A 12,437-nucleotide genomic window follows, 5' to 3' on the forward strand; every position below is an offset into this window, starting at 1 on the left:
ATAAAAATGAAGACCTTCTTCGTGGACGAGGTATAAAACAGTATCCCTGAACGTTGTGGGATGCCTTCGGACGTTCTAGACTGTTTTAGAAACTTCTAGAGGTCTTTTAAACCTTTTTAGTTCCAAAAAGTACGATTACTAGATAAAAATGAAGACCTTCTTCGTGGACGAGGTATAAAACAGTATCCCTGAACGTTGTGAGATGCCTTCGGACGTTCTAGACTGTTTTAGAAACTTCTAGAGGTCTTTTAAACCTTTTTAGTTGTTAAAAGTACGATTACTACATAAAAATGAAGACCTTCTTCGTGGACGAGGTATAAAACAGTATCCTTGAACGTTGTGGGATGTCCTCGGACGTTCTAGACTGTTTTAGAAACTTCTAGAGGTCTTTTAAACCTTTTTAGTTGTTAAAAGTACGATTACTACATAAAAATGAAGACCTTCTTCGTGGACGAGGTATAAAACAGTATCCTTGAACGTTGTGGGATGCCTTCGGACGTTCTAGACTGTTTTAGAAACTTCTAGACCTTTTTAGTGTTGAAACTGATAGTTCTGAGTCAGGTAGATAACCTTTTTTTAAGGGTTAGTTACCCCTATTTAGCGCTACTACAAACAAGTGTCGTTATCCATCACATTTCGAGTGTACCACACGCCATCTAACGGTCGCGTAAACTATAACGCGACGGATACACATCCGCACGCCATCAGTTACCTACACATTTGTTAAATCCGCAACTAGGAATTTCGTAAAGTAAAATCAAGTGTCAAGCTTTATTAAAAAACCCGATTCACATCGTGGAATATCCCGGAGCTGTAATTTTTCATCTCCAAGGTCTTTTACGTCGATTATTTCATCCGATTTCCACTCATCGTCATAAATTTCATGATCCGGCCACTTTCTAATTGTTAATAGATCAGATAGAATCTCGAATTTGATTTTTTTGTTGTATACCAAAATCCGTCCAGCAGCCTTTAAGACAGACGCGGAATTGTCCTTAATCCTTTTTTTTTTTTTCTTGTTTTGTTTCAGTTGGTATTCCCGTGATAAAATGGTGCGGTTCCGAGGGTGATTACAACGTAATGGTGATGGAATTGCTAGGTCCGTCTTTGGAAGATCTATTCAATTTTTGTTCGAGGCGTTTTTCCTTGAAAACCGTACTTTTATTGGCGGACCAATTGATCTCGCGCACCGATTTTATCCATTCTCGAAACTTCATACACAGAGACATTAAACCCGATAATTTTCTAATGGGATTGGGCAAAAAGGGCAACCTCGTTTACATAATCGATTTCGGTTTGGCGAAAAAGTACAGAGACGGAAGGACCCACCAACACATACCCTATAAGGAGAATAAAAATTTAACCGGTAAGTTTATTATCATTTACCTCGTATAAAGTGGGATTTTTGGTGGTTTTAAGATACGTATAAAGCTTGTGTGTGTGAAATAAACTCTGCGTTACTTCAAATCTGGTATTTAGTCCCATTGGGTCCCTCCAAGACCTTAGCTAAATCTCACAATTGCAATTTTATAGGTTATGTGCAATTTTTATTGTACATAACCTGTAATTCTATAAATAAATGAGGTTTAAAGGTCATACGTAGGTTGAAAGGGGTAGTTTTGGTTGCTGGCAGCCTTGGTACCATAGCGAAAGCCTTGTATTGTACCCGACAAGCAATATGTAGTTGTAAGAAAAAATGTTAACCTTAAAAATACTTGAAAACAATTTCTTGGTATCATAAAATTGATAATATATCATATAGTGACCTTGTGCGCAATTTTTTGCACCATTTCAAGCAGTTTCAGTATCAAATAATTCATGTCATGCGATAATCTGGCCTTGTATGTGATCTTTGCACCATATGAAGCAGCCTTGATATTAAACAATTGAAGATATGGAACATTTTGACCTTTAAAAATTTTTTTGCGCCATTTCAAGCAGTTTCAGTATCAAATAATTCATGTCGCGCAATAATCTGGCCTTGTATGTGATCTTTGCACCATATGAAGCAGCCTTGATATTAAACAATTGATGATGTGGAACATTTTGACCTTTAAAAAATTTTTTGCGCCATTTCAAGCAGTTTCAGTATCAAATAATTCATGTCGCGCAATAATCTGGCCTTGTATGTGATCTTTGCACCATAGAAAGCAGCCTTGATATTAAACAATTGATGATGTGGAACAATTTGACCTTTAAAAATTTTTTTGCACCTTGTCAAGTGAGCTTGATATCAAAAAATTGATAATATGTGATAATCAGACCTTGGCAGCAATTATATACAATTTTTGCACCACGTCAAGCAGCCTTGGAAAATTTTTGAATCTCGTCAAGTGGTTTTAATATTAAATAATTAACAATAAGTCGTTTTTTCGATTTAAGAATCAATTGTACGCAGTTTTTGCACCACTTCAAGCGGTCTTAAATCAAACAATTGACAATATGACACATTTTAACCTTGAAAAGAATTCATTTGAACCTTTTCACGCGACCTTGATATAAAAAAAATGATAATATGCAATATTCTGACCTTGTATTGAATTATGCGCAATTTTTGCCCAATTTTAAGCAGCATTAATAAGAAACAGTTCATGATGTGCAATATTCTGACCTTGGAAGAGATTCTATGCTATTTTCGCATCATTTTAAGCAGCCTTAATGTCAAACAACTGACAACATGACACATTTTGACCTTGAAGGACTTTATTTGGACCATGTCAATCGACCTTAATATAAAACAATTCGTAATATGCAATATTCTGACCTTTGAAGCCATTCTATGATATTTTGCATTATTTTAAGCAGCCTTAATGTCAGAAAAACGATAATATGACATATTTTGACCTTGAAGGACCTTATTTGGACCATGTCAAACGACCTTAATATAAAACAATCCATAATATGCAATATTCTGACCTTGAAAGCAGCCTTAATATCAGAAAAACTATAATATGATACATTTTGACCTTGAAGGACTTTATTTGGACCATGTCAAGCGACCTTAATATAAAACAATTCATAATATACAATATTCTGACCTTGAAAGCAGCCTTAATATCAGAAAAACTATAATATGACACATTTCGACCTTGAAGGACTTTATTTGGACCATGTCAAGCGACCTTAATATAAAACAATTCATAATATGCAATATTCTGACCTTGGAAGAGATTCTATGTAGTTTTTGCACCATTTTAAGCAGCCTTAATATCAGACAAACTATAATATGACACATTTCGACCTTGAAGGACTTTATTTGGACCATGTCAAGCGACCTTAATATAAAACAATTCATAATATGCAATATTCTGACCTTGGAAGAGATTCTATGTAGTTTTTGCACCATTTTAAGCAGCCTTAATATCAGAAAAACTATAATATGACACATTTCGACCTTGAAGGACTTTATTTGGACCATGTCAAGCGACCTTAATATAAAACAATTCATAATATGCAATATTCTGACCTTGGAAGAGATTCTATGTAGTTTTTGCACCATTTTAAGCAGCCTTAATATCAGAAAAACTATAATATGACACATTTCGACCTTGAAGGACTTTATTTGGACCATGTCAAGCGACCTTAATATAAAACAATTCATAATATGCAATATTCTGACCTTGGAAGAGATTCTATGTAGTTTTTGCACCATTTTAAGCAGCCTTAATATCAGAAAAACTATAATATGACACATTTCGACCTTGAAGGACTTTATTTGGACCATGTCAAGCGACCTTAATATAAAACAATTCATAATATGCAATATTCTGACCTTGGAAGAGATTCTATGTAGTTTTTGCACCATTTTAAGCAGCCTTAATATCAGAAAAACTATAATATGACACATTTCGACCTTGAAGGACTTTATTTGGACCATGTCAAGCGACCTTAATATAAAACAATTCATAATATACAATATTCTGACCTTGAAAGCAGCTTTAATATCAGAAAAACTATAATATGACACATTTCGACCTTGAAGGACTTTATTTGGACCATGTCAAGCGACCTTAATATAAAACAATTCATAATATGCAATATTCTGACCTTGGAAGAGATTCTATGTAGTTTTTGCACCATTTTAAGCAGCCTTAATATCAGAAAAACTATAATATGACACATTTCGACCTTGAAGGACTTTATTTGGACTATGTCAAGCGACCTTAATATAAAACAATTCATAATATGCAATATTCTGACCTTGGAAGAGATTCTATGTAGTTTTTGCACCATTTTAAGCAGCCTTAATATCAGAAAAACTATAATATGACACATTTCGACCTTGAAGGACTTTATTTGGACCATGTCAAGCGACCTTAATATAAAACAATTCATAATATGCAATATTCTGACCTTGGAAGAGATTCTATGTAGTTTTTGCACCATTTTAAGCAGCCTTAATATCAGAAAAACTATAATATGACACATTTCGACCTTGAAGGACTTTATTTGGACCATGTCAAGCGACCTTAATATAAAACAATTCATAATATGCAATATTCTGACCTTGGAAGAGATTCTATGTAGTTTTTGCACCATTTTAAGCAGCCTTAATATCAGAAAAACTATAATATGACACATTTCGACCTTGAAGGACTTTATTTGGACCATGTCAAGCGACCTTAATATAAAACAATTCATAATATACAATATTCTGACCTTGAAAGCAGCTTTAATATCAGAAAAACTATAATATGACACATTTCGACCTTGAAGGACTTTATTTGGACCATGTCAAGCGACCTTAATATAAAACAATTCATAATATGCAATATTCTGACCTTGGAAGAGATTCTATGTAGTTTTTGCACCATTTTAAGCAGCCTTAATATCAGAAAAACTATAATATGACACATTTCGACCTTGAAGGACTTTATTTGGACCATGTCAAGCGACCTTAATATAAAACAATTCATAATATGCAATATTCTGACCTTGGAAGAGATTCTATGTAGTTTTTGCACCATTTTAAGCAGCCTTAATGTCAAACAACTGACAACATGACACATTTTGACCTTGAAGGACTTTATTTGGACCATGTCAATCGACCTTAATACAAAAAAAATTCATAGTACGCAATATTCTGACCTTGACTCGAATTAGGGGCAATTTTTTGCGCCACCTTGATATCGAACGATTGATAATATGCAATATTCTGACCTTGAAAGCAGCCTTAATATCAGAAAAACTATAATATGATACATTTTGACCTTGAAGGACTTTATTTGGACCATGTCAAGCGACCTTAATATAAAACAATTCGTAATATGCAATATTCTGACCTTGGAAGCCATTCTATGCTATTTTGCATTATTTTAAGCAGCCTTAATGTCAGAAAAACGATAATATGCAATATTCTGACCTTGGAAGAGATTCTATGTAGTTTTTGCACCATTTTAAGCAGCCTTAATATCAGAAAAACTATAATATGACACATTTTGACCTTGAAGGACTTTATTTGGACCATGTCAAGCGACCTTAATATAAAAAAATTCATAATACGCAATATTCTGACCTTGAATCGAATTAGGGGCAATTTTTTGCGCCACCTTGATATCGAACGATTGATAATATGCAATATTTTGATCCCGAAATACTCAAAGAACGATAATAACTTCCAAACGTATTTCGAGCCAAAATAAAACGTAAAACACATTTCAAATATTCCAACAATTTCTATCTGGATATTAATATCGGAAATAAATTTTTTGTAAGGCAGTGTATACTTAGCACGCATCGTTAATCAACTTTTTAACGATTTTTTTTTTTTTTTTTTCGTTTCTCGAAGCATTTTTCATTGAATCAAATTTAAATATAAACTTTTCCTCAATTCGGGAAACGTATCAACACTCTTTCTGGTAGCTACTGGTTTTCGACACCTAACCTAACCCAGACACACTTATCGCGTTTATATTCACGGCTCAAGGTCATTTCTATTTTCAAGACAACTCGAATCATATTTAATTCAATTTTACCTACAAACACACACACAATTATAATAATAAATTTATTTATTTAAATATTCTATTCGAAGTAAATTTTAAAGTTTTATTTTCGCCCCGAACAAATTTGAATTAACAATTCCACCGCCGGACGATAATTTGAGACAATTTGCAAAATTATTTAACGCCGTTTCGACACGTTTAAAATAAAAATTGTTTATTAAATAAAAATTATTTATAGACACATAGTTACACAACCGCGCTACCAATTAAAGTGAATATCGACATAAAGTAAAAGCCTTTGATGAAAAAAATTCAAAGTAAAGGTCAAGCGATTCATTATATTCGACAGGGTCGTATTAAGGACTAAACGATGTTGTATTTAAATTGGGCTAACATATAAATGACTAATAACGAGGATTATGAAACTTTACATTCCGATTAAGGACCGTAGTTCATGGTAGGAACGCGGGCGGCCGGAGGAACCTCTCCATCTCCAAGCGGTTATCCAAGGCCTTTTTGTTACTGACGTAGTTCCCTACTTGACATTAGTCATTAGAGAAGCCAACCAGACGTTTTGGTCTGAATCTTTTTGATTCTATTGTGTCCTAACCGCTCTGGGTACTCAAAAATGACGTGGTCGACTGTTTCGAGCACCTAGAGCACTCCGAGTCGTCCGACACCATCTCCAAGCGGTTATCCAAGGCCTTTTTGTTACTGACGTAGTTCCCTGCTTGACATTAGTCATTAGAGAAGCCAATCAGACGTTTTGGTCTGAATCTTTTTGATTCCATTGTGTTCTAACCGCTCTGGGTACTCAAAAATGACGTGGTCGACTGTTTCGAGCACCTAGAGCACTCCGAGTCGTCCGACACCATCTCCAAGCGGTTATCCAAGGCCTTTTTGTTACTGACGTAGTTCCCTGCTTGACATTAGTCATTAGAGAAGCCAATCAGACGTTTTGGTCTGAATCTTTTTGATTCCATTGTGTTCTAACCGCTCTGGGTACTCAAAAATGACGTGGTCGACTGTTTCGAGCACCTAGAGCACACCGAGTCGTCCGACACCATCTCCAAGCGGTTATCCAAGGCCTTTTTGTTACTGACGTAGTTCCCTGCTTGACATTAGTCATTAGAGAAGCCAATCAGACGTTTTGGTCTGAATCTTTTTGATTCCATTGTGTTCTAACCGCTCTGGGTACTCAAAAATGACGTGGTCGACTGTTTCGTGCACCTGCGGCACTCTAGGTGGTCCGACACCATCTCCAAGCGGTTATCCAAGGCCTTTTTGTTACTGACGTAGTTCCCTACTTGACATTAGTCATTAGAGAAGCCAACCAGACGTTTTGGTCTGAATCTTTTTGATTCTATTGTGTCCTAACCGCTCTGGGTACTCAAAAATGACGTGGTCGACTGTTTCGAGCACCTAGAGCACTCCGAGTCGTCCGACACCATCTCCAAGCGGTTATCCAAGGCCTTTTTGTTACTGACGTAGTTCCCTGCTTGACATTAGTCATTAGAGAAGCCAATCAGACGTTTTGGTCTGAATCTTTTTGATTCCATTGTGTTCTAACCGCTCTGGGTACTCAAAAATGACGTGGTCGACTGTTTCGAGCACCTAGAGCACTCCGAGTCGTCCGACACCATCTCCAAGCGGTTATCCAAGGCCTTTTTGTTACTGACGTAGTTCCCTGCTTGACATTAGTCATTAGAGAAGCCAACCAGACGTTTTGGTCTGAATCTTTTTGATTCCATTGAGTTCTAACCGCTCTGGGTACTCAAAAATGACGTCGTCGACTGTTTCGTGCACCTGCGGCACTCTAGGTGGTCCGACACCATCTCCAAGCGGTTATCCAAGGCCTTTTTGTTACTGACGTAGTTCCCTGCTTGACATTAGTCATTAGAGAAGCCAACCAGACGTTTTGGTCTGAATCTTTTTGATTCCATTGAGTTCTAATCGCTCTGGGTACTCAAAAATGACGTCGTCGACTGTTTCGTGCACCTGCGGCACTCTAGGTGGTCCGACACCATCTCCAAGCGGTTATCCAAGGCCTTTTTGTTACTGACGTAGTTCCCTGCTTGACATTAGTCATTAGAGAAGCCAATCAGACGTTTTGGTCTGAATCTTTTTGATTCCATTGAGTTCTAACCGCTCTGGGTACTCAAAAATGACGTCGTCGACTGTTTCGTGCACCTGCGGCACTCTAGGTGGTCCGACACCATCTCCAAGCGGTTATCCAAGGCCTTTTTGTTACTGACGTAGTTCCCTACTCGACATTAGTCATTAGAGAAGCCAATCAGACGTTTTGGTCTGAATCTTTTTGATTCCATTGAGTTCTAATCGCTCTGGGTACTCAAAAATGACGTCGTCGACTGTTTCGTGCACCTGCGGCACTCTAGGTGGTCCGACACCATCTCCAAGCGGTTATCCAAGGCCTTTTTGTTACTGACGTAGTTCCCTGCTTGACATTAGTCATTAGAGAAGCCAATCAGACGTTTTGGTCTGAATCTTTTTGATTCCATTGAGTTCTAACCGCTCTGGGTACTCAAAAATGACGTCGTCGACTGTTTCGTGCACCTGCGGCACTCTAGGTGGTCCGACACCATCTCCAAGCGGTTATCCAAGGCCTTTTTGTTACTGACGTAGTTCCCTGCTTAACATTAGTCATTAGAGAAGCCAATCAGACGTTTTGGTCTGAATCTTTTTGATTCCATTGTGTTCTAACCGCTCTGGGTACTCAAAAATGACGTGGTCGACTGTTTCGTGCACCTGCGGCACTCTAGGTGGTCCGACACCATCTCCAAGCGGTTATCCAAGGCCTTTTTGTTACTGACGTAGTTCCCTGCTTGACATTAGTCATTAGAGAAGCCAATCAGACGTTTTGGTCTGAATCTTTTTGATTCCATTGTGTTCTAACCGCTCTGGGTACTCAAAAATGACGTCGTCGACTGTTTCGTGCACCTGCGGCACTCTAGGTGGTCCGACACCATCTCCAAGCGGTTATCCAAGGCCTTTTTGTTACTGACGTAGTTCCCTACTCGACATTAGTCATTAGAGAAGCCAATCAGACGTTTTGGTCTGAATCTTTTTGATTCCATTGAGTTCTAACCGCTCTGGGTACTCAAAAATGACGTGGTCGACTGTTTCGAGCACCTGCGGCACTTTAGGTGGTCCGACTCCATCTCCAAGCGGTTATCCAAGGCCTTTTTGTTACTGACGTAGTTCCCTACTCGACATTAGTCATTAGAGAAGCCAATCAGACGTTTTGGTCTGAATCTTTTTGATTCCATTGAGTTCTAACCGCTCTGGGTACTCAAAAATGACGTCGTCGACTGTTTCGTGCACCTGCGGCACTCTAGGTGGTCCGACACCATCTCCAAGCGGTTATCCAAGGCCTTTTTGTTACTGACGTAGTTCCCTGCTTAACATTAGTCATTAGAGAAGCCAATCAGACGTTTTGGTTTGAATCTTTTTGATTCCATTGTGTTCTAACCGCTCTGGGTACTCAAAAATGACGTGGTCGACTGTTTCGAGTACCTAGAGCACTCCGGGTCGTCGGACTCTCCTCCATAGCATGAAGAATATACTCCTAAATAGCTTCTACTCCTCTACAAGGTCCAGATTGGTCCTTCTTTGGAGTTTCGTTCGCTCATTTGGAGCTCGGCTGCCAAGCATTCCCCCCAGATAGCTTAGAGCACGGAAGACTCAGTTTTACCGATACTTCCGAGGCGGATGCAGTCCCGAGGTGTCCAACATTATCCCACTCGGAGGAGTATATAGTTGCAGACGCCCAAAACGTCAATTTATCGTGACAGTTTCCATTGGAAAAGCGAAAACTACCAAGGCACGTCTTTCCCGAAGTTTTCACAAACATCTTCAGAGTGTAGGCGCCGTTTGAGATGTACTCGGGCGTACTAGGGTTCTCGGTCGACGTTTCCTCGTACATTTCGTGGCGGTATATTTTTTTCTGTTGGCTAAATGTAGTACGTCTTAGTCCGAAATATATTTTGTCGGTTTATTAACACGCCGTCGTCGTCTTTCCGTTCCAGGTACCGCAAGGTATGCTAGTATAAATACGCATTTAGGTATCGAACAATCCAGGAGGGACGATTTGGAATCGTTAGGTTACGTTTTAATGTATTTCAACAGGGGTTCGCTGCCTTGGCAAGGATTGAAAGCCGCCAATAAACGGCAAAAGTATGAACGTATATCCGAAAAAAAAATGTCTACTCCTATAGAAGAACTTTGTAAGGTAAAATATTCGAATATACGGAACGCGATCATTTCCGAATAAACGTTTTTCCCGTTTTTCCAGGGTTATCCCAAAGAATTTCCGACTTATCTGAATTATTGTCGACAATTGAGGTTCGAAGAAAGGCCCGATTATAGTTATTTAAGACAACTGTTTAGGACTTTATTTCATAGACAAGGTTTCACGTACGATTACGTGTTCGACTGGAACATGCTCAAATTCGGCGGTAAGATGATGATGAAATCTATATATAAGTTATTGTAACGTTTTTTCGTTTTTTAAGGCGGTTCTCGAGGGAATCACTGCGAAGAAAACGGCGGAGGCGGTAGATCTAGCGCTAGATACGGAAGTCACGCCGCTGTCGTTCCGGCCGATTCGTCGCCGGCGGCTCCGCAATCGAGAACGCGGCGGCCGCACGATTCCGCACGTATGGAAATGGTTTCCGCGGGTGGAAACGCGCCTGCGCAAAATACGCTCGACGAAGTTATACGTGGTAAGCGTCAGCGTATATAAACAACACACTTATTTCCCAAAATACATTTATATATATATATATATATATATATATATAATTTTTTTTTTTTATTAGATTCGCCCAGGATGTACGATAATCACGAGAGACGCGTGTCTTTGCGACTTAGAGCGGGACAGGGAGTTCCGAATACTTCTACTTCGGACCTAAGCACTTCTAAACAAGCCAAGTGAGTTACAAATCTGGTTTGTATTCGGGGTTTGTCCATTCCTAGTTTCTACATTTCAATAAATCATCATTTATCACACATTTTTTAGTTTATTCCCATTTTAAAAGTTTATAAGAATGTTCTAGAACGTCTTCGAGTTGATAAGAAGATTATGGAATGTTCTTAGATTGATAAAAAGCGCTATAAAATGTTCTTAGATTGATAAAAAGCGCTATAGAATGTTCTAACATTGATAAGAATGTCTCAAGATTGATAAGAACACAATAAAATGTTCTATAATTGATAAGAACATTATAGAACGTTCCCACAAAAGCTATAGAATGTTCTTAGATTGACAAAAAGCGCTATAGAATGTTCTCGAATTGATAAAAACACTATACGACGTTCTAACATTGATAAGAATGTCTCACGATTGATAAGAACACAATAAAATGTACTATAATTGATTAGAACATTATAGAACGTCCCCACAAAAGCTATAGAATGTTCTTAGATTGATCAAAAGTGCTATAGAATGTTCTCGAATTGATAAGAACACTATATAATGTTCTAACATTGATAAGAATGTCTCACGATTGATAAGAACACAATAAAATGTACTATAATTGATTAGAACATTATAGAACGTCCCCACAAAAGCTATAGAATGTTCTTAAATTGATCAAAAGCGCTATAGAATGTTCTAACATTGATAAGAATGTCTCATGATTGATAACAGCACTATACAAAGGCCCTAAATTGATAATAACATAATAAAATGTTCTATAATTGGTAAGAACATTATACAACATCCCTAAATTGATAGGAACATTATACAACGTCCCCACAAAAGTTATAGAATTTTCTTAGATTGATAAAAAGCGCTATAGAATGTTCTAGAATTGATAAGAACACTTTATAATGTTCCTAATATTGATAAGAATGTCTCACGATTGATAAGAACACAATAAAATGTACTATAATTGATTAGAACATTATAGAACGTTCCCACAAAAGCTATAGAATGTTCTTAGATTGATCAAAAGCGCTATAGAATGTTCTTAGATTGATCAAAAGCGCTATAGAATGTTCTAACATTGATAAGAATGTCTCATGATTGATAACAGCACTATACAAAGGCCCTAAATTGATAATAACATAATAAAATGTTCTATAATTGGTAAGAACATTATACAACATCCCTAAATTGATAGGAACATTATACAACGTCCCCACAAGAGCTGTAGAATGTTCTTAGATTGATAAAAAGCGCTATAGAATGTTCTAGAATTGATAAGAACACTTTATAATGTTCCTAATATTGATAAGAATGTCTCACGATTAATAAGAACACAATAAAATGTACTATAATTGATTAGAACATTATAGAACTTCCCCACAAAAGCTATAGAATGTCCTTAGATTGATAAAAAGCTCTATAAAATGTTCTTAGATTGATAAAAAGCGCTATAGAATGTTCTTAAATTGATCAAAAGCGCTATAGAATGATTGATAACAGCACTATACAAAGGCCCTAAATTGATAATAACATAATAAAATGTT

General features: G+C 37.3%; 1 protein-coding gene across 1 annotated transcript in view; it reads left to right on the forward strand.

Annotated features, from left to right (window-relative positions):
* Positions 1-12,437, forward strand: part of LOC130450449 (casein kinase I-like) — a 42,333-nt gene that overhangs the window by 20,857 nt on the left and 9,039 nt on the right. Inside the window, exons 3-7 of the mRNA XM_056788826.1 lie at positions 1,031-1,366; positions 9,992-10,194; positions 10,258-10,420; positions 10,478-10,687; positions 10,784-10,895. Coding sequence (XP_056644804.1) covers positions 1,031-1,366; positions 9,992-10,194; positions 10,258-10,420; positions 10,478-10,687; positions 10,784-10,895 — 1,024 coding nt within the window. The remainder of the gene's footprint in view (positions 1-1,030; positions 1,367-9,991; positions 10,195-10,257; positions 10,421-10,477; positions 10,688-10,783; positions 10,896-12,437) is intronic.

This window comes from Diorhabda sublineata, chromosome 11, assembly GCF_026230105.1.
Source record: "Diorhabda sublineata isolate icDioSubl1.1 chromosome 11, icDioSubl1.1, whole genome shotgun sequence".
NCBI classification, from domain to species: Eukaryota; Metazoa; Arthropoda; class Insecta; order Coleoptera; family Chrysomelidae; genus Diorhabda; species Diorhabda sublineata.